We start from the raw sequence: 21,569 nt of genomic DNA, 5'->3' as shown, positions 1-21,569 counted from the left end.
TGGAACTTTCCCGTTACTTGGGACAAAGGGAGAAAGAGCACCAGCTTGTCCTTTAGTGATTTCAGGAGCTGCTGCCAAGTGGTCCAAGCCATTCCTAAGCCCAGGACTGTTTCTGTGCTCTACCCAGGGTCTGTTCAGAGAACACAAAGTGCGGAAGCAGCCCTGTCCCTCTCAGCAAGCACTCTGATGCACACCCACACGTGTCCTCTCTCTCTGGCCCAGGTAAATCTGGAATTCATTTCTTCACAGTTTCAGTAAGATGGATGGCAGGTGTGTTCTACACCACTTACCTTTGGTTGAGGAATGGAGAGAAGCAGGGACAAAACTTCTCAAGAAGGAAAAGGAGCACAATGTAACTTCCATCTTTCTTTTTCTCAGTGCCCATACATAATGAGTCTATTATGGTGGCTTGGCCACCTACTCTAAGAAATGATGCTTTACACTGGACTTGCTTATGCAAGCAAGTATATGACATTTTTCATCCTTTCTCTACAAAAATACTAAGTCCTGTGGACTCCAGCTGAATTGCCTGTATGCAAATATAAAAATCCTATTAGCTTTGTTTTACCCGTAAGGCTGATGGCAAGGATGTTACAAGTGGCTTCCGACCCCAAAGGGCTCTGCCACCACAAAATGCCTTTGGGTTGGCAGGCTGAGCCATTGCCCCATGTGTGCACACAGACACATGGAGATGGAGGACACAGGCAGATCTGTGCCTTCAGCAGCACCTCCACGCACTGCTACTGGAGCCCGTGTACAGCATAAGTGCAGACAGCAGTCAGAGCTGAACTGCTCTTGTGAACAGTAACTACGAAAGGAATTTTTTATCATAGAAACATAGAATTGCTTTGAGTTGGAAGGAACCTTTAAAGGTCATCTAGTGCAACTCCTCTGCAGTGAACAGGGACACCTACAGCTAGATCAGGTTGCTGTGAGGACAATGAATCAGAAATAGTGCAGCCAGTAGGAGCAGGGAGGTGATTGTCCCTCGGCACTGGTGAGGCTGCACCTTGAGTGCTGTGTTCAGCTTTGGGCCTCTTGCTATGAGAAAGACATGGAGGCCCTGAAGCATGTCCAAAGAAAGACAGAGAAGCTGTGAGGGGTCTGGAGCACAAGTCTTAGAGGGAGCAACTGAGGACCTGGGATTGGTCAGTCTGGAGAAGAGGAGGCTCAGGGGAGACCTTATTGTCCTCTACAACAGCTTGAAAGGAGGCTGTGGCGAGACGGGGCTTGGCCTCTTCTCCAAGGTAACAGTGATAGGACTAGAGGTAGTAGCTTGAAGTTGCACCAGGGGTGATTCATGTTGGTTATTAGGAAAAAATTATTCTCAGAAAGATGGTAAGGGATGGGCATAGGCTGCCCAGTGAGATGGAGGAATTGCTGTCCCTGAAGGTGCCCAAGAACTGTGTGGAGGTGGCACTGAGGGACGTGGTGAGTGGGCATGGTGGGAATGGTTTGGAGGTTGGATTAGATGATCTTTGGGGTCTTTTCCGACTTTAATAATTCTATGATTCTACGAATCACTGGAACAACCACCCCATGGACTTGATCAGATGCCCATCACAAGAGGATTTGAAGGTACAGTTGAACAGAGTGCCAGGTAATCTCATCCAGACTCCTTTTTCCCACGAAGTCTGAACCTGATGATCTTTCGAGGTCCCTTCCTATGTGGGCTGTGCTGTGATTCTCACTCCTGTAACTGCAGTCTCAGGTTCAGTTCTGTGGGATCCAGTGCCAGGACAAGAGGCCGTGGGCACAGGGGCTCCTTCTGAGCACCAGGCAGCACTGCTGTGCGGTGCGGTGCCGGAGCACTGGCACAGGTTGCCCGGGGCTGTGGGGTCTCCTCCCTGTACTTCTTCAGAAGAACTAAAGAGCGGACACCCCCGTGTTAGAACCTCTCGCGCTCCCTCGAGAGATCGCACAGCGGGAACCCAGCCCCTCCTCGCCCTCCCGCCCCCGGCCCCGCCCGCTGCCTTCCCTCGGAGCTGCCGAGCCATGGGCTGCTCCAGCAGCGCCCGCAGCCGCCCCCAGGAGCCCCCCAGCAGCAGCGGGGCGCCGACGAGGGGTGAGCGGGGCCGGGGGGTGGGTGGGCGGCCGTGCCGGGTGCTCCCCGTGCCCCGTAGGGGCTGGGGAAAACCTGAAGGGCTCTCGGCTCCTTGGAGTGCACACTGCTGGGAGCCGGCAGCCTCTCAGGTTTTCTGTAACGTCTTGCAAAGATTCCATAATATCTTGCGAATGCAATGTTTCCCCTTTTTATTTTTTCCCCAACAAAGTTTGGGAACCGTTATTACAGCAACTTGCAGGTAACAACCTTGAGCTCTCCAAAACCTGCATCCCGAAGCAATGCTGTGGGAAAACCTCGCTTTTCAACTTACTGCGTTTCTTTCCTCTATCCTGCAGTTCTAAATACCTCCCTGCTGCCATATTCCGGCTGTGGCACCCAAGTTTTCCACCTGCAATTTATTCTTTATTTCTTGTCCTGGAATGCTACAGCTTGTTGTGATCGCTGAGGTGCTGTGGGTTGTGTGAGGGGAGGCTGAATGTGCTGCTATGAAGCCAGCGCACGGAGCAGACCCACTGCAGAGATGGGCAGAATACTCCTTGTGTCCTACCTGTGTTGTGGTCACCTGCCAGTTAGGCTCTTACCAGCCAGATGTGTTGGTTGTTTTCTAACTGAGTTGAATAGGAGAGGAGAATTTGAAATAGATGCCTCTAAGTGTGCTGTTAACAGAAAAAAAAAATATATCATTTCCTTCTATGGATGTGTAGCTCACAGAGTCTTGAGGCTCTTTTGAAAAGGAAAAAGAAAAGTCACAGCATTGTAACCATGGTCTGCTTAAATTCAATGCGCGATTTGCTGAAATTGTCTGTGGCAGGGAAAAGAAAAATTGTAAATGATGGCCAAATCAGAAATTATAGACGATAAACTAAAGGAAACAATAAGGCATTGTAGGAATGCTGGCTGCCACGTGATTTTCATTCTTGAGGATGAAGGTATTGAACAGATTACCAGGAGGGTTTGTTTTTTCCATATTAGAGAATTCTTTGCATCTCAGTTGAGAGCAGAGGAATGGTTCAAGGCTTTTCAGCAGTGCAAATGTCTCGTTGCATGAGAGGATTTTATAATCCAATTCATATAATTAGAGGCCTGGTGTTCATCCAGAATCCCAGTACTAATTTTTTAGAGTTGTGTTGCTGTTACTGGTAGTACCAATTCAAAGCTCTGTATAACATGCTCATTTTTGTGGCTCATGCTCAACTATTTCTGCCCTTTAGTTCAGTGCTCCCCATTCACCTGATGCTAAGCAAGGTGAAGGCATGAGAAGTGTCTAAAGGGATAAAAAACAATGCATGAGAAAATCAAGTCTGTTCTATTAGCGCACTGTGTGCTTTGTGGCTGCAGTGAGACTTGGAGGTGTGTAACTTTCACTAAATGTTACTCAACCCTAGAAGCTGCTGAAATTTGTGCAGTGGATGGACACACACACAGTCACAGATCCCCTTGGATCAGTCATAGAGTCATAGAACAGTTTGGGTTGGAAGGAACCTATAAGATTACCTAGTTCCAACTCCCTGCTACAGGCAGGGACACCTCCTTCTTGACCAGGTTGCTCTCAGCCCCCTTCAGCCCGGCCTTGAGTGCCTCCTGAGAAGGGACATTCACCATCTCGCTGGGCAACCTGTTCCAGCATCTCACCACCCTCACAGTAAAGAATTTCTTCCTAGTATCTAGTCTAAATCTCTTCCAGCTTAAAACCATTTCCCCTTGTTCTGTTGCGACATGGGTGCAGTGTGGGCTGTCTCACATGGCTGATGTGCTGTAACTGCACCTCTGTACAGCTGCAGATCTATGTGTAAGGGGCCTTTCACTGTGTGTGTGTGCTTCTCAGGCCTTTAAGGGGTGCTACAACCCGGTGTGCTGTCTTCTTTAAGTCACGGCCTCAAATTCTTAAATTGTCAGATTTTGTTTTTCAAGCATCATGAGGTGGAAAATATCACACAGAGAAGTTAAGCTGACAGATTTAGCTATTGCCTGCTCATGCTGTAACATGTATAATCCCAATGCAATGTTATAAGCAAGCCATAATACAGCTCGTGGCAATACCTTATAACTGATGCATTGAAGACCTGGGGTTTCACCACGTGGCTCTAAGCCTTGCTGACATCCAGCTGGCACACAGATTAATTACAGTGCCAGTGAGGCACTGTGAGGAGGACTAGGACCACAGAGCAGCTCGGTGCCTGCCCCGCTTTGACTGTCACCACAGGAGCTGAGTGGGATGAAGAGGTCCTCCTCTGGGTGTCCCCATGGTCTCCTCTGGTCCTCTGCTGAGCTCAGGAGGCAGCTGAGAGAGCAAAGCAGCTGAGATGTCTGCTGGCCACTGCTCAGCATGAGGCCTGGCTCCTTGTCATGTTTTTTTGGTGGGGGCTTAGCCTCTCCTCAGGTGGTTTTACGGTTCCCAGGACAAACAAGATTTTACATGTCCCATAGTCCAAGTTGCTTTCTGTACACCTCATATCTCCTGGTCCTGCCCCCTTCCCTGTTCAGCTGCCCTTCCCTGTGCCTGCACACACTGACTTGGTGGTGCTTGCTGGGGAGCTGCTTTGATTGGGTGCCTCAAAAGAGCTGTGAGTTTATCTAAAAAGCAGCAGTATTGCAGCAGCCTGTTCAAAAGTGAGATGTATTACATTTATTTTCATTGCTGATCCGTGTGTGTACAAATTGCCATGCAGTTCTGCTCACGAGCTTTGACTATAGTAATAATTTCCCCAGAAAATGCAATTCAGACAGATCTCATGATTATTACATAACAAATTTTGTGCATGACCTCCCAGTCTTTCAATCCTGACATTCCTTTTGAGAAGGTTAAGCTCAAGTTCTCATCAAATTGAATTTAATTAGAAAGTGATTAAACTGACCTGATAGGTAGGTAGAGCTCATTCTGAGTCTTTGGCATTTATCACTGAATACCTGTCAGGGCAATTTTGGCATTTCTTTGTGCATAAGTGTTGCCTGTCAGGAAGGCCTGTTGCTTCAATTAAGTTGACGAGATGTGAAAGAAGAGGAAGTTTTATTTAGGTGAGTATTCCTGTCATTGAATGGCTTGCTGTACAAAGTCATGTCAGTGGTAGTTTAGTATTTAACAACGGAACAAAAAAGAAATTAAAGAAAAAACCAACACTGATGTTTGTTTTAAGAAATAGCCGTGGTCTCGCTCTGAGTGAGAAGGGTATTTCCAGAGTTTTCTGTGTAGCCCACCTGTAGGCGCCAGCAGATGTTCATGGGGCAGCAATTAATGCTCAGCATGTTGACCTTGTGCTTGCTTTGGGCATGAAAGGTTGCTTCCTGGAACAGCAGCCCATCATCTGGCGAAACTGCTGCACACTTCAGATCCTTAAGGTGAAATGTCAACTCTTTTCATGTAAAATTGTATTGTGTATCGCAGAAACACTGAGTCCTAAGGGTTAGAAGGAACCTCTGGTGCTCACCTAGTCCAACCCCTACTGTAGGTAGGTGTTCTGGTGGGTTTTGAGCATCTCCAGAGAAGGAGAGTCCACAGCCTCTCTGGGTTACGTGTGAGTGTGTGAGTACTGTTGGTAGCCAGGTGTGAGCTGTGTCAGGCAGTGCTTGTGTGGTGCAGGCCCAGCTGGGCCCATCTCACCTAACTGAAATGCCCACTGAATTATCTGTTTTCTCTTTCTTTCCTTTGCCACGACTGATAGCATCATCGGGGGAGAACTCCCCGATTGCTGATGATTACCAGACCGTAGCTGACCAAACACAGCTGGATGCAGTGGAGGGTGTGAGCCTGGCCTCTGAGGAGCTGAAATTGGGCGACCACCTGCCAGGGGAAGAGGCCACAGCCGTGACTCCCGCCTTGGAGCCAAAGATTGACTTGGTCCCTGAGAGAGAGGAGCCGGAGGGTACTGAGCCGCCGCGTGTAGCACCGGAGCAGAGCTCAGAGCTGCCATCTGTGTGGCGAGAGGAAAGCAGCGGGACTTCACCGCCAGCACTGAGGGACGGTGGTGGGCCACCAGCACCACGACCGGCAGGTGACAGTGCGCTGGTGGAAAGCACTGACAGCTTTGTGGTGGAAACCATCAAGAATGTGCATATTGCTGAAGAGGACCACTTCATTGAGGGTAATATTTGTGCTTTTGTAAACTCAGGAGACCAAATTCTGTCTCCAGAGACTTGTCAGGGGGTCCTTTTAAACTCCTTTTGAGTTTAATGAGAGTCACTAGAGAAGTTCTGGAGCCAGAATTTTGGCCACGGGGTCTGTCCAATGCAGAGAACATAAGGATGTGGCTGGGGAAGCCTCAGGCTCACAAATGCAAGCTGTAATAAATCAGTCGTTAGCTCTGCTATTTCATTTCATACCCTTTGTGTTCTTGGTGAGAACCATACCCCTCATTTAGAGGCTGTGTTTCTGTGCATCTCAGTCACAATGCTTCCTATCTGCCGAGACCAAAAGCTCTAATACATGGTTACCTTTATTAATCATAAAGCAACTGTCCCTAATCACATGAAGTTGGAGGGTAGATGACTAGGCTGTAGAGGAAGAAGCAGCTCTTAGATGTGCCCCTGGCATGTACCATTTTGGAGGCCTGGTGACCAAATAATCATAATGGAGACAGAGGTGGAGAACCCCAGGAGTGGGCTCCCCAAAGATCCCTGGGGCTTGCCAGCTTGGGATGTAGGCCAGAGGCTGCAGGCTGTGCTCTTTGGGTTGGTGCCCTGAGAACATATGTCTGTCTGTAGAAGGTGAACACTTCACAGGAGAAATCAACTTTCTCCTAAATGGTACAAAACAGCCCAGTAAGGAATTAGATACTTCCTCTGGGAGCAGCTCTTCTGAGAATAAGCAGATGAAGCACACCAGAAGTATTTCCCTGCAGAGAAATGTGTTATTTGTAGACTTCCTCACTCCACATCCACCCTGAAGAAGCGCAAAATGCAGATGGACTGATTTATGGGGAGCCCAATTGCATGTCCTGCTTCTTAACTGTGGAGCTTTGCTGTGCACGAGCTGGCTGCATAAATTTGACTGCATTCCAGTAGCTGAGCATGAGCGTTGACTTGTCTTCCACTGTGTCTCTTTGTAAAAGAGCTTTGAGGTTTTCTTCTACATAAAATGGAGATCTGTCATTTGGAATAAGGTCTCATTTTATGTAAGAAGTAAATGATGGGATGCCCACTTGTATAAAATGGAGTTTCACCCAGCTGAAAACTCCAATTTCATTAATGACCATTTCCAAGCCTCATGGTGCAGCACTGGAGGCAGCACAGCACCACCTGAGCAATGCAGTGGGACCTCCTGAACACAGACACCTGGAGCTAAATGTTTGCCTGGACATCAGTCACAGGACTTTGGCCACCAAGCAACTCATGCTGCTTGCAGGGCAAGAAATTGAGTTTTGCTTTTATTTGATCAAACTAGAAATAATGTGGAATGATGGCATGTTAACTTGTGTTTTATCTCCATGAAGTGTGTGACTGCCTTTCCATTTTTACACCCTGGTGTATAAGATACTTAGGACTTGTTTTGTTTCCTTTTCTTCTTTAGTAGCTGCGTGAGTAAAGATGAATTATGTAGCAGCTTCCCTGCTGCAGGCTGGGCAGCACATTACTGTTTGGTTCCCATTGCAAATAAAACTGTGCATAGCTAAAATAAAACCCAAAACTTGGAAAAAAGTGGTTTGAGCAGAGCTGGTACTTACTATGTTTAATCAAGAGAGTGCCATGGGGAATTGGTGAAAGCATGGGGGGGATTTTATGGGCATGTGACTGGATGACAGAAAGCAATGGGGAGTATCTTGGTTGCTCCTTGCTGACCCACTGAGCCCTGTACCTCTGTGCAGTGCCCCTGTGAGGGGAGCTGGAGGGCTGCCAAAGCAAAATCAGGAAGGAGCTGGGCACGCAGTGCTGTTACAGAGGATCCTAATTTGATCTCCATCATTACTGTTCCCAGGTGAGACGGGAGAACAGGTGGAAACTGAGCTGCTCAGTCAGATAGTAAGTGGAGGGCCTGAAACAAAAGAAGAGGAAACAGGAGAAGTGGATGGCGCAGCAGCGACAGAGATAGGTATGTTGACAGAGGAGAGAAGGACTGCATGGGTTATTGCTCAGGAGGCAGAAGCTGTGCTGTCCCTAGTGTGCACATCTTCTTGTCCCTGTCCCTGGGTACAGCTTCTGCTTTTTGCAGTTTATGACAAGACAGTCATAAATATTTTAATTCACGTTAAGAAATACTGTTGCTTTTTGCTAAGTGTGATTCTGCTTTTTTTCATAAACTATCTTTACAGAATACATTCCCACCCAGACCACTCTGTGATACTATGATAAGTTATCCTTGTCTGAGGAGAGTGCTGAGTGTAGTCTGTGAAAATAGAATCCATAACTGCTCATTAGTATTTGCCACACTCACTTTTACAGGTTAATGCCTTAACACTGCTGTGTGATTCTATTCTGTGATGAACAACCCACTTTTCTTCGTTATCAGCTGAAATCAGCAGTGTAGCACTGGGATGAAGGCATGTTGCACAGCAAACACAGTCATGTGGGGAGAAGTAGAAATGACAGGGCAAATGAATTGCCTTTGGAGAATCATAACAGCAGCTAAGGGAATTATGCGAGGGAAGAGGACTAGGACTGTCCCTCCTGCAGACTTAGGAATTATATTCACTTTTCTGTCATCACATTCTTTCTGCAAGTATTTCTTCTTCCTCAGCACTCACTGAGGATCCTACACTCACTGGGAGTTCACCATATAAGGCAGCAGTTGTGTGGATGTCTATGTGCCCCAGAAGGCAGTCATTGCCCAGTGGCATTGCCAGGATGCAGAAAAGGCTGGGGGGGCAGCATGGGCCCTCTCTCCTAATGACTTGTACATGTAACCGTTCTCCCAATGTGTCTGAGTTATTGGGTGTTCCTAGGGTTCAGCTTCGGGCGGTCCTTACACCACTGCCTTTCATGGCTTCCCAACGAACCCCTCACACCTTGGTAAGTCTTTGCTCTCCTAGCACTGCTACGTGTTTGTTCTGGCCTTTGAACCATAGAGCCCTGTGACAGGCCAGCGAGTCTCTACACCCATTGTCCTTCCTGATGTGCTGGGAGGACACAGAGTTTGGTTTGATGGGAGGTAAATGGGAAGAACAAATTTCTGTGTTCTAGCAGGGTGCATGTGTTGCTGGACAGGACTAGAAAGACCATCTGAAAGGTTTTGCAAGAGGTTTAACAAGCCAGCTTCTGGGGCCGGTATAGAAAGATAATTTCTCAAAAAAAAACCAACCCAGTGACATTCTAATGAAGACCAAGAGATTTTATCATGTGACGATTGCAGCTTGATTGAAACACTTCCTGCATTTGCTTACTTTGGTAGTATTTTCTCAACAGTATTTCAAGGCACGCAGGAAGAGCAGCCCCACTTGTTTCTCTGTAGTACATCTCAGATAGGAGTGTGCGAGTGCAGACTGCTCAGCAAACAGCTGTGAGCATGAAAAACAAACCACTAAGAATGGGACAGTGACCATTTACATCTGGGATGCTGTTATGTAAGGAAGCAGTTCTTCCATCTTGAAAGGATATTGAAGAACTAAAGGTTCTGGGCAGGGAAGCAAGATTGCTGAAGGGGATGGAAACATTCGTACACTGTGAGATCAAAGCATTCCAAGCCTTTGGCTCTGAGAGGATATGACTGAAAAGATATGAGCTGATTGCAGGACAAAATAAACAGTGCTTTAAAGGTAGTTGAGGTTCAGCTCTGAACGAGGGAATGCACTCTAAGGGTTTTGAGTGGCTCTCTGGATTTCACATGAATGAAGCCTAGAAGAAGGCTGTGCCTGATTGGGGTGGGAGAAGAGGAAGCTCAGCCGGTAGCTGCGTGTGGCTGCTTCACGTCCAGACAGAACATCCTTACAGATCGTGGAGAAAAGCAGATGCCCCTTTGTGCTGTGATACTTCAGGGAACTGACACCTTGAATTCCTGTAGGACATTTTGAATATCAAGCTTTACCCTAAATTAATTGTTATTTTTTTCCATGTGTTTCAGAGACAACTGGTAACAAAGACTAGAAGCTGCGTCTGTATGAACATCCTCTTGTTGGGCCGGCCCTTCTGTCCACATGAAACTTTTTAAATTTCACTGCGTTGGGAAAATAGAGCTTTTTATGGATGGAGCCACAAACCAGAATAAGAAGCATCAAAGGAGGTTTTATGTATGTTTTTGAAGTCAAGCTGCCAAGACTTCAAGTGTTTGAAATACCTGACCTGGTACCTCCCTGCCACAGAGTGCCTTCCGTACATCGCCAGCACTGCGGGGTGATTCTGACAGATGTATAACCATCCAGTTTTCAATTAGGAGTCTTTCCAGGTTCTAACTTCAAACCTCTGAAACCTTCAGCGTTACATAGGATAAAGAATATAGTGTAGACTGGTTTTAGTTTCATTTTAATGGTAGCATAAGCAGAAAGTCAGAAAGGGAAGTCCTACTTCTGAGAACTCCTGCATGTGCAGGTAACCCCTCCGACTGCCTGCACAACCAGGTTATGGAGCTGCTGCAGCGAGCTGCACTCAGAGGAGTGGCACCCTAACTGCCAATTTGCTGGGTGTAACTGAATGCAAAGGTTAGTTTTTCAGGCAGTGAAAGATACACAGGTTGCAATGTACAGTAACCAAGTAGGTGCCTTCTGCTAACTCCATTTTTAAACATATTTACTGAAAGGAGGAAAAAAAATGGCATTTTTAACCAGGAGGAGAATGTTTTAGTCTTCTGAAGTCTGGCATACTTAAAATACAAATCCACAGTTGTTAGCACGCATGGTAATTAATAGGGCATCTTTAGCTATGTAGCTCCTTACATACACTCATGGCTGCTAAAACAGATACCTAACCAGTGATGTATGTAAGCCTGTTCCCATAGGAGAGGTCATTGTTCCATCCCGTTTCTCCAGGAGAAACATGCATTCAGGAATGGTGTTATGTTCCAGAATGCTAAGGAAGTATTTCGGAGCTGAAGCTGAATGACAAAACCTTCAAACAGAATGTATGTTGAAAAGAAGCCCCATATATAATTGGTCTTATGGATCTGATAGAGTAGAACTTCGATCTGATGGTGAGTGATGCAAAGGGACTCTGTCCATTTTTATTGGAGACTGTTTGGAAGACCCTCTGGTGTAAGGAAGTAGAACACGGAGGAAAGGTCAAGCATCTCAGAAGGGAAAATGTTGCTATTTTCATTAGCTTTACTGTACAAATGGTCTTCAACAATGTTACTGTCAGCAGCAAATTATCAAAATCCCCTCTAAGCTAAATTTTGTGCTGCATATGCACGCCTGACTTCAGCTGACTTTGGCCTTATTAAATATTTTAATTGATATCCTTGGCCTACCAGCTTTTTCTCCTTTAGCTGATGTTCCTTAGCTGTAGCACTGCATTTAAGGTTTTCTGCCAGTCAGCAATCTTTTCAGACTGGGCTGTGTTCCTCCTGCATGCTGGGGATTTGGTTTCACTACCAGCACCTGAGCTGGCACCACCCAAATGTAGGGAGTCTGCTGTGCTGACTGCTTGCAAGTTACATGTTAGATCCAGAGATGCAGTTTGACTCCATATATTGAAAGATTTAAAAACAGAACTGATGGCATTTCCGTAAAGACCAGCAGCATTAACAGCACCAGCAGAGACAGCGTTTGGAAATAAAATAGGAAGATACAAGAGTCAAGATAAACTGTTCACCTCAGAATCACTCTCACTGCCACCACTGTTACAAGGAAGACAGGTGACAGTATACACTCCTACCTCCTTATTCAGCTTTTTCAATCATTAGAAGCAATGCTAATTGGAAACAAGAGGAAGGTTACCCGACCAGTGACTCAGCAGGTCAGCCCTTCTCTGTCATCGTCAGTCTTTACGTATCTTGTAATGCTTGGCACTGTGCTAAACATGAAATGTTAATTGTATTAATTACAAAATCAGAATTCAGATGCTAGACTTATGCTGAACATCCCTCTTTTGAGAAATAAGACAGGATCCCGCTGAGGCCTAGTATTTATGGTCTCTAAGCTACTACAATGTGTACCATGCATAAAGGGCCAAAATGCATGCAGTTATTTGTTTCTGCAAACCTCTGCACATCACAGAGATTGCCAAGGGCAGAAATTGGTCTGTGGATCAAACAGCTTGCTCAGCTTGAATGCTCAGAAGAGGATATGCTCTGGTACCTGTTTACAAGATATACCTGCAGAGCTAGTACAATGTACCTTAGCATTTATTTTAAACATCACCAAAATAAAAAGGCATAAATGTGTATCGAAAGCTGGACAATCTTAAATCTCAAACTTCATCCAAGCTAGCACTTACCGTTCTGTGCTACACTAAGTGTTGAATAGAATCACAGAATGGCCTGGGTTGAAAAGGACCACAATGATCATCTGGTTTCAACCCCCTGCTGTGTGCAGGGTCACCAACCACCAGACCAGGCTGCCCAGAGCCACATCCAGCCTGGCCTTGAATGCCTCCAGGGATGGGGCATCCACAGCCTCCTTGGGCAACCTGTTCCAGTGTGTCACCACCCTCTGGGTGGAAAACTTCCTCCTAGTATCTAACCTAAACCTCCCCTGTCTCAGATTAAAACCATTCCCCTTGTCCTATCCACCTTTTTAGTCATTCTCCCTCCTGTTTAGGAGGAATAGGACTCTTCATTGAATAGATCTCCACTCTAACTAGAAAGGTAGACATTTTGTTTCAGTTACTGAAAACCACAGCCTTCTAGAAGTTAAATTTGGACCCTGCTGGATCTGTGCAGATATACATGCTAGTGGTAGGATCCCAGAAGGTACTCAGCAATCTGGCTTGGAAAGGCTGGCTCTTCTACTCAACGCATAACTTCTTTCAGATGAATACTATATTGAGAGCAAGGTGCTTGTAGCAGAACATTAGGCAGGTTAAGCTTTGTTACATGTTTTAACAGAGAACAAAGTTTTATTAAAATTGCCTACCAAGCTTTATTTTTGCATTGTTTAATCTGTGGGGAACATAACTGTTAGGATAAAAAAAGCTAAAAGAAAACCCTGGGAGAATATGCAAATTTAGGAACTGCTTTGCTTTTGCAGAACTAGAAGACCTCATTTTGTTTCATGCTGGCAGCTCAGTCTAGCAAACAAAGAAAAGCTTCGCTTACCTTAAGTCCATTTAAAACTGGATTTATTAAGTATTTTATATGTTGCTGAACCAAGACCAAGGAGGTACTCACAACAATTGTGTTTCATATTGGGTAATTATATGGCTCTGCTTTTTGAAATAAAAAACAGAATAAAGAAATAGAACAACTGCTTTAAAAAAAAATAAAGTTTTAAACGTCTGTGGAAGGCTGATGTTTATGTTAACTGCTACATTATAGCTGTAAATTATTGAATAATTGAAAGAAGCTCTATTTGTGTACCTGAAGAATATATATTTAGGCATCTGGACTCCAGCTAAAAGCTAGATAATATTAGAGCTAAAAGTGATTTTAAATCATTACTACAGAATGGCATCAGTTATATTTCAGACTCAGTCTGAACCTTTCTGAGGAAAGCAGTGATATATTCACATTCTGTGTACCAACGAAGACACCCAAAGGAGTTCTGTATTGCTGTGTGTTGTGCTGAGGGACATGGTTTAGTGGGGAAATACTGTGATATGAGGGCAGTTGGACTGGATGATCTTAGAGATCTCTTCCAACCTTGGTGATTCTGTGAGAACAAATGGAAAATCACCAGCAGGAAGGAGAAAAAAAAAAGGAAAATAAAAATCAAAACTGCCATCTAGTGTTAGGTGTTAAGATCAGCAAAGCAGCAGTACAGAACAATTAAGGCAGGCATCTTACACTGAAAAATGTTGTGAGGCATAACTGTCAGTATTCTTGTACAAAGATGAATTTAGCTCGTGTTCAACATTACTGAGATCTGCTGAAGATGAACTATAATTGTGCTACAAAAACAGCTAACTGTGTTCCAACAGGGCAGTTATATGTGAGCAAAGCTGTAGCAGAGAAACATGCAAAAATATAAATTAGGAATCTGCTTAAATAATCTAATTCCACTTCATTGTGTTATTCTTTACTGACAGAACAAAGCAACTTCTGCTCTAAGTTTCCTAGAAAGTTATATTCACATCACTACTAATTCCTAACACGTCCGATGCTGTTTTGGTGGGATCACTTCTTAAATCAAAGCTGTAGAAAAGAAAAGATGTTGACAGTATAGCCAGAGAGAGAACAAGGAGAAGCCAAGACTAATAGCATTCATGTGCAGAAAGTTTGTGTGTAGCAGTCAGGTACTTTTCAAAGGTCACTGCTTCAAAGTTCAGAAAGCAAGGAGAAATTGTTCATTTATCCTAAAAACACAAAAAAAACCCCAAGAAAAAGACACAGCCAATATTGTGTTAGGTAAGCAGTTACAGGGAGAAGACAGGGAATCAACTCTATCCTGAGTTAGCTAGTTTTCAAACTAGTTCTTTAAAACAATTAAGTAAAAACCTCCATTTCTGCTTGCTTAGATAGAAGATGAATGCAGAGGAATGGGATAGCTTGCTAACACCAGCCTGACTTCTCAGTACTGCCTAAACACACCAAGCAGGTTCATTCTCTCTCTCAATGGCAGAGAGAAACGCCAAGAACTGTACTGCCATAGTAGCTGAAAGCTTTCTCTCTTGAAGGATTGTTTTCACCCATAGCTACTGGGCAAGAGATAATGAACCTACTCTTTTGGTTTGAATCATTTCTTAAAGAAAAAGCAAGATAGGGATGTTGGGTTTTGCTGGTTTTGGTTGTTTTGTTTTTTTTTTTTTTCCCCTAATGGAACACCAAAGTATAATCAGGAAAAGAAAAGTTTGCTCCCAGAAGAGACAAGCACATTTCTAAACATGCAATTATTATTTATTCTCATTAAACAGGCTTTTCCCCCTCATATAATTGGAATGTCTTTTTCTCCCCCCAATCACAGTACAGTCAAAGTTGAATGGCTATGAAAAAGACTATGGAAAATGTTGCAGGTAGAGATTCATTTGAAGCTGATTTGTAACTACGAAGATGTGATTTTGAAGAAGCATCACTTTCTTCTTTCTGAAATGAATGTCCACCCTGATTAGTGATTGCTTCAGCATGAAAAGTGTAATTGAGTCTCAGCACTAAACCATTCTGCAAAGAAAGCATTTCAGACAGTTTAGAAATGAATACAAACGAATTTCCCAAAACACAGAAGTGAAAATGAATGCTAACCAAGACAAGTGTTCTACTGTTTTCACATTTCTGACATTTTTCTCCAATATTTAAAATTTTTACTAAAAAACTACTATTACAATTAATGATTTTTGTACATCCTGATCACCCCAGTGTAACTGTCATACGTGCACCTAAAATGTGTACTTTAATACCCAAATACCATCACAAAATAAGGCTCCTGTTCTATAATCAAACCCAACAGACTTTAACAGCACTCATAGGTTTCAGGCTTTGCCTGCAGAAGTCACTGTATACTTGCATTTCATAGACTATAAGGCTGCAATTGAGAAGAAAGCACCTTTCCAGGTAAGCTCAGTGTAGGACATTCAGTCTTCACTTAGAGAGAGGCTGAAACATCCTGGATGGGTCCTTGAATGGCAATAGCTTCAATCTCAATCTGGGCACCCTGTGAGAAAGCAATGAAGAAACATATCAGGAACTTCAAATACCTATTTTATGAAGCCCTTGGGTATATAACATGACCTGATGTGAATAAAAGAGTGACATCTAGAAATTATATACTCCTGGCAGTTGCATTACTAATTTAGCAATGTTAAAGATTCACTGTGTTCTTCCTGAAGTATTGGAAACCCTCATTTCTAGGGTTGTAGCCATCTTTCACCATACTGCCAGGTTCTCCCATGTTTTCAGAACTCTTACAAGGCAGGAATAAGATTGAAATACTTAAAAGCAAAAATTAAATACTTAAGAATATTCAATAAAATAATCACAAACAAAGCTGCCACAGAATGAGAAATCTGTTATAATGTTTCAGAAGCAAAGACTTTCAGAATTCATTTTTGTAAGTTACACTTACTTTTGGCAAAGCAGCAACCTGAAAGGATACTCTGGCTGGGCAGTTTGATTTGAAATCTGCAATTGAAACAAAAACATCCACTAATCATTTAAGTTTGCTTGATAAGCAACAGAGTAGAAAATCATTTGCCTAAAACGCAATCAAGTTCAAGAATATGAGACAAATAACCTTCAGTCCACACTCTCTCCTCTTCAACTCCTCCTGCCTCCCATTTGTTTCCCCCTAGTTTTTTCTACTAGTGAAAGTTAACACCAACTTCAGAAATGGTACAGTCAGGCTCCTGCAGGGATAAGGCAGGCTGATAACTCACACCAAAGAACAGCAACAAGTGCTTTCTTTAGAAACAGGCAGGAGGGCTCTGTGGCAACAAGTAAGTATCCAGCCTGTCTGTTTTCCCTTTACTTAACATACTCAATTCCATTTTGACACACAGATTGTTCATCTAGAAAGACTTCATTCAACACGAGACGCTGCTAAGTCACCAAAACCCACATCTACATAAATAAGGAACTTATGTGCATAGACTTGTAGCTCACTAATCACCAACTTGAGTTTACAGGCAATTTGGTTAACCACGCGTTGCTATTTAATTTCCAAGTGCAGCAGGGTAGCTCAGCTTTACACAAAAACTAAGCTTTGTCAAAGATACAAACAGATTTTAAAGAAATGAAGATACACAGTCCGAAATTAAGCATCTTAAGGCTGACTACAGCAGAATGGTGTTAGAGACAACATAGCATCCTTCAAGGCTAGAAGGTGTAGAAGCTCAAACTGCATATAAAAAAGTTAGTGAAATGGTAGGACAAATCCACACCTAATTGGCCTTATTTGTTATGCTGCTTGCACACAGATGTTCTGTTCTCATGTTGCATTTCTACTGAAGTCTCAAAGAACCTGGGACCACATTAGCCGAGTCATTGGAACACTGCTTATAATGAATATCATCAAATCTGCAAGCTGTACTGGTAAGAAAGCAGCAAGTCTACTTACATTGACCGTAAATATCATTCATGTCACCGAAGTCCTTTATGTCTGCCATCAAAACCGTGGTCTTCACAACTAGAAATTAAGCGCAGTTATTTTGTACCTCTTTTGTACAAAAGTTTAAAGTCTTTAATGCAGTTCTGCTTTTATTCCAAACATCTCAAATATTTGAAACACTTTGAAAAGTTTTATGAACGGATATTGACCATTAGAGCTGCCACCTGCAGAACCACCAAGAAAAATTGAATATCTACTAGATAAAACTTGCATATTCTTGACCTGTTTTGAGAACAGCTCTTCCATTTTAGATTTCATTACAAGCCCAATTCTTTTAAAAGGGACCAAGGTGAAGAAGATTGATTAAAACAAGCTTTAGTATGTCAACTGTTGGCAAAAAGAAGTATATCATATGATATCTGCTGCCCAAATAGTCCATTAAACATCTGAGGATACGGTCTATGCAAGAATTATTTATTTATTTTTAAACTCACGACTGTCCAAGCCAATACCAATTCCAAATTTGGCTCCATTATTAGAATCAGCCACAAAAGAAAAAAAGATATTGCACATGCCTGTAACGTGAATGCCATGGACACAGACCCATTTTTATCGGGAGTAAAGGATGCTTAAAATGCCTCTAGCTTTTTAGTTTCAGTTGTAGCTTGAACCTATCCATAAGCTGCTTCAGTTTGAACTGAAGTGTTAATATGGACAGAAGCTTCAGGAGAGAGGCAGCATCCCACTGATACCCATCACACAAAGACTTGCACATCCATTCTTTTCCTCTTTCTATTGATAACAATTGCATGTTTGTAAACAGCCTATTTATTTAATAAAAAAAAAATCCAAGTGAAGAATAATGACTTGTTTGCTACCTTCATGTCAGCACTTACCGTTGCTGAAGTCACAGCCTGCAGCTTTCAGGATTTCCCCCAAATTTTTAAACACCTGTTGAGAAATGAGACAGAAGTCTGTATGTACCATCTAGGCTGTATATGGGCAAGTAATAAACATGAATTGTAACCTAGCTACATTTACACTGAGCTCAGCAGGCCTTCAGCAGTCAGAGCAAAACCAAAAATAGATTAAGAAGTGTATTAGTAAAAGGTAACTTTTAATAAACTAATACTAAACCATTTACTTATTAGATGCAAAAACAACACAGCTTCACTTCGTCCTATCTACTACCCTACACAGCTTCTTCTGGGGGAACAAGTCTTGCACAGATTCAGTGACTCAAAATATCAATTCCTTCTTGTATGACATGCAAATGTTTCCCTGACCTCCAGATTGTTTGGATGAAAAATGACAGTGAAGGAATTTTTTCTTGTTTTTACCTCACCTTGGAGGACGTGCAGTATGCTCTAAGTCTCCTCAATTTCTCATGAGTCCACATTTAACATAGCAGAAAAGATTACTGCTAGAGCACATCTTACCTGCTTAGCTTCTTCCCTTACACCTCCAGAGACAAGCTGCCCGCTGGAAGGTTCTATACCTATCTGTCCTGCAATGTACATGGTCCGGTCTACAATCACTGCTTGGCTGAAAAGAAAAATGACATTTCAGATTGAAAGGTTCCTCAAACCACTTAACTATCCAAAAGTACTCTCCTGGCTGCAGAAAATATGAAATGCACTTAGAATATCTGTTTTTCTGAGATATTATATCATAAATTAAATTGGAAAAGATCTTTAATATCAAGTCCAAACATCAACATGACCAACTGAGTCTCATCACTAAACCACAGTGCTTATACATGGGCCATGCATTCAATCCATACATATTTGATTCAGCTGGGACTGGCACAATTGTAAAAGCACACAACTACATGAGCATAGCTCTGTTCTTGAGATAATAAGTACTGATTCCCCAGAAGGTGCAAGACCTGAGCACAGCAACACAACATTAAACACAGCTCCACACTTTCCATGCTGCAGACTGCACGGGAGGGAGACAGAGCAGCTTCGCATCTACCCAAATAAATATCCCAGCTTAAGAGGTGGTTCTTTGCCTACCTTACATCTCAGCTGCAGTGCAGTAAGATAAAAGAAAGAAAAATCAAGAGGGCTGATCACTACAGTCAGCATTTTATTCTCATACAGGCACCATAAATGAGTTGAGGCTGCACTATGAAGCCTCACAAACATTCTCTGGCAATATTTCTCCACTAGTATGAATGTGGCCAGTTAGCACGATTCCATTCCCAGAACAGTGCCTCTCCTCTTGCCAGCTAACCTGGATGACCTGAGTTACTTCAGCAGATGAAGAATCCAAGCTATTTTTTACATGTACATCAAGTGTGCTTTTGCTAAAGTAGACTTAGAGATGTCAACAATTGCTACAAACAGATTAAAAGATTAAAACAAAGACTTTAACCACCTAGTAAACATTATGCAAGAGACATAACATACATCTCATCAGATGGTAGAAGTATTTTGCAAAGGAATTAGAGAAAGGCTCTTTTCAAAGTGTTTGTGGTGTGTCAACATAACCTTTCTTATCTCTTGCCATCCAATAAGAAAATACATTTCTCTAACAGTTGAACAAGCCTCTGATATTGCACAAACTGGGGTTAAATTCCTCCCTGATGTATCTAAATTAGAATCTTAGCTCCACTTCAGCATCACTGTTGAAAGAAAGCCACTCTTTAACAAACACTTCATTAAATCTCTTAATTGCTCAGTCAGTTTTCTTTTCTAGCATGTCATACTTTGAGGCATAAGCCATCAGATGACAACTCATGTTTCTATTGAACGTATAGGGAGCCTTGCAACAAGTTGTTAGCATTCTGAGCTCTCTGGAAAAATGACATTGTTTTATACTGCTTATCATAAAGCAAATGACAACATACGTGCTTATCCTAATGAAGTTTTGGAAAATAACAAATCATGAGTAACTGTGGGGAAGGCAGAGGGAGAAGCACAATGAAGCCTTCCAGTGCCAGATCAGCATTTTCAGCAATCTTGAGCCTTCTCTGTTCCTCGACTTCCTTCTCCTTGTATGGTTACCATGGAATCCCCCATTCACTGTCACTTTCAACAACTCACTAACTAAAGAATATACTCCTGCTGCAGTCGAAGGCATGAGCCAAGTTCACAGAGACTCCAAGCACAAAAGCTGGGATCAAACTTTAGCTGCAGATGTATCCCTACAACGAGGGTCAATTGTGCATCTCTGCTGGAATCATAAGGAGTAGTTAAGTGCATGTCACACATTGTTCACACTTCAGTACACTGGAGTGCAAAGCTATATGGATGTTACGACCTCGGCAAAAACAACACCGTCCCCTTCAGACAGATGGCATCAAGAAACAGGCTCTTCAGTGACAATAAGGGGGAAAAGTTAATCAGACTTTCTTTACACAAAGAGTTATTAACACAAGTACAGCATCTGTCACACCTTTTTAAAAGTTGCGTGCACAGATGCATACACACACATATAAAATTTCTGGAAATTGGAAGAGTTTAGTAAAGAAAGTGTAAAATAGGGTAGAATAGCACACGGAAGGGTTGTAGCAGAACCAGGAATGCAGCACTTCTCCCATCTTTACTAAGCCCTCACTGAGCCCCATGCTCAGAACTGAGATGTAGCACTTATTTCTTACGCAATTTTTTTGCTTAGTGGACTTTGAAAAGCATACTGGAATGTGACCACTAAGCTTACCACTAACTTAACTGATGTTAGCTCTGCGAGTTCAACAACAGGCTGCACAGTAAGCAGCATTTCATCAAGAACTACCAGTAAGCACAGGACATGGGAGTTAATCTATAGCAGAAGGCTATGTTAAAGGTTAAGCCAGTTGGTGCATATGTGTGGCTGAAGAACCCTCACTTTCCACATCTTGGACGTTCCCCTACCCACAGGCAATACCAAGCCCTGGCTGCAACCCATCAGCAGTCTGCTGTTGACAGAAGGTGCCCTTACAGTGATGGGATTTTCTCTGCTCCTACACCTCACTGGAATTACAAAGACAGAGAGACACAAAGAACAGCAGGTTTGAAGTTCAGAAAGTTTCACTTCCAAGTGATGAGAACAAAAACGCTTTTGTAAGGCTCTAAAGTGCCACAGGTGGAAAAGTCAGAACTGAGGAGGCTGCATTTGTAACAGGAAAACGAAGCCTAAGCCCGCTATTAAAAGCCTCTAGAAAGCACTCCGGTGCCCACCCCTCAGTGCTTACACAGAAACCTTCCACGCTTCTCAAAGACACGGCAACGCAAAACTCCTCTGTTACCACACACGACGGACACCTCATTGCACCACCAATCGGGACGGACCATAAACCTCCAACAAACCTCTCCCGCCCGGGCCGTACCTGTAGGCACCCACCGGCATGGGAGCCTTAGCGGTGCTGATGATTTTCCTCACCACAGAAGCCATGACGACAACCACCCTCACGCTCCAACTGCACGCTCCACTGCCCACCCCTCCCGCGCTCCTAAACACCACCCCTTCCCGCCCGCCTCCAGCGGTGCCCGCCTGCCGCGGTGCGTTCTGGGCAATGTAGGCCT

The 21,569-nt window shown here is 43.5% G+C and overlaps 2 protein-coding genes across 2 annotated transcripts; one reads left to right on the top strand and one right to left on the bottom strand.

The window, feature by feature from the left end:
• The first annotated feature begins 1,941 nt into the window (after positions 1–1,941).
• Positions 1,942–14,797, top strand: ERICH5 (glutamate rich 5). Its single transcript, XM_048940035.1, has 4 exons — positions 1,942–2,065; positions 5,725–6,144; positions 7,974–8,087; positions 10,053–14,797. Exons 1-4 carry the CDS (start codon positions 1,996–1,998, stop codon positions 10,073–10,075), a joined length of 627 nt encoding a protein of 208 aa, XP_048795992.1. The 5' UTR covers positions 1,942–1,995; the 3' UTR covers positions 10,076–14,797.
• A 106-nt stretch (positions 14,798–14,903) lies between these two features.
• On the bottom strand, positions 14,904–21,506 carry RIDA (reactive intermediate imine deaminase A homolog). Its single transcript, XM_048940034.1, has 7 exons — positions 21,374–21,506; positions 18,498–18,603; positions 17,955–18,009; positions 17,068–17,136; positions 16,078–16,133; positions 15,559–15,666; positions 14,904–15,176 (listed from the first exon to the last, which is right to left on the bottom strand). Exons 1-6 carry the CDS (start codon positions 21,436–21,438, stop codon positions 15,598–15,600), a joined length of 420 nt encoding a protein of 139 aa, XP_048795991.1. The 5' UTR covers positions 21,439–21,506; the 3' UTR covers positions 14,904–15,176; positions 15,559–15,597.
• Between the last annotated feature and the right edge of the window lie 63 nt (positions 21,507–21,569).

The sequence above is a fragment of the Lagopus muta genome, chromosome 3 (assembly GCF_023343835.1).
Source record: "Lagopus muta isolate bLagMut1 chromosome 3, bLagMut1 primary, whole genome shotgun sequence".
NCBI lineage: Eukaryota > Metazoa > Chordata > Aves > Galliformes > Phasianidae > Lagopus > Lagopus muta.
Note: the sequence above shows the minus strand (reverse complement) of the source record. Positions and strands in the feature narration are given on the sequence as shown.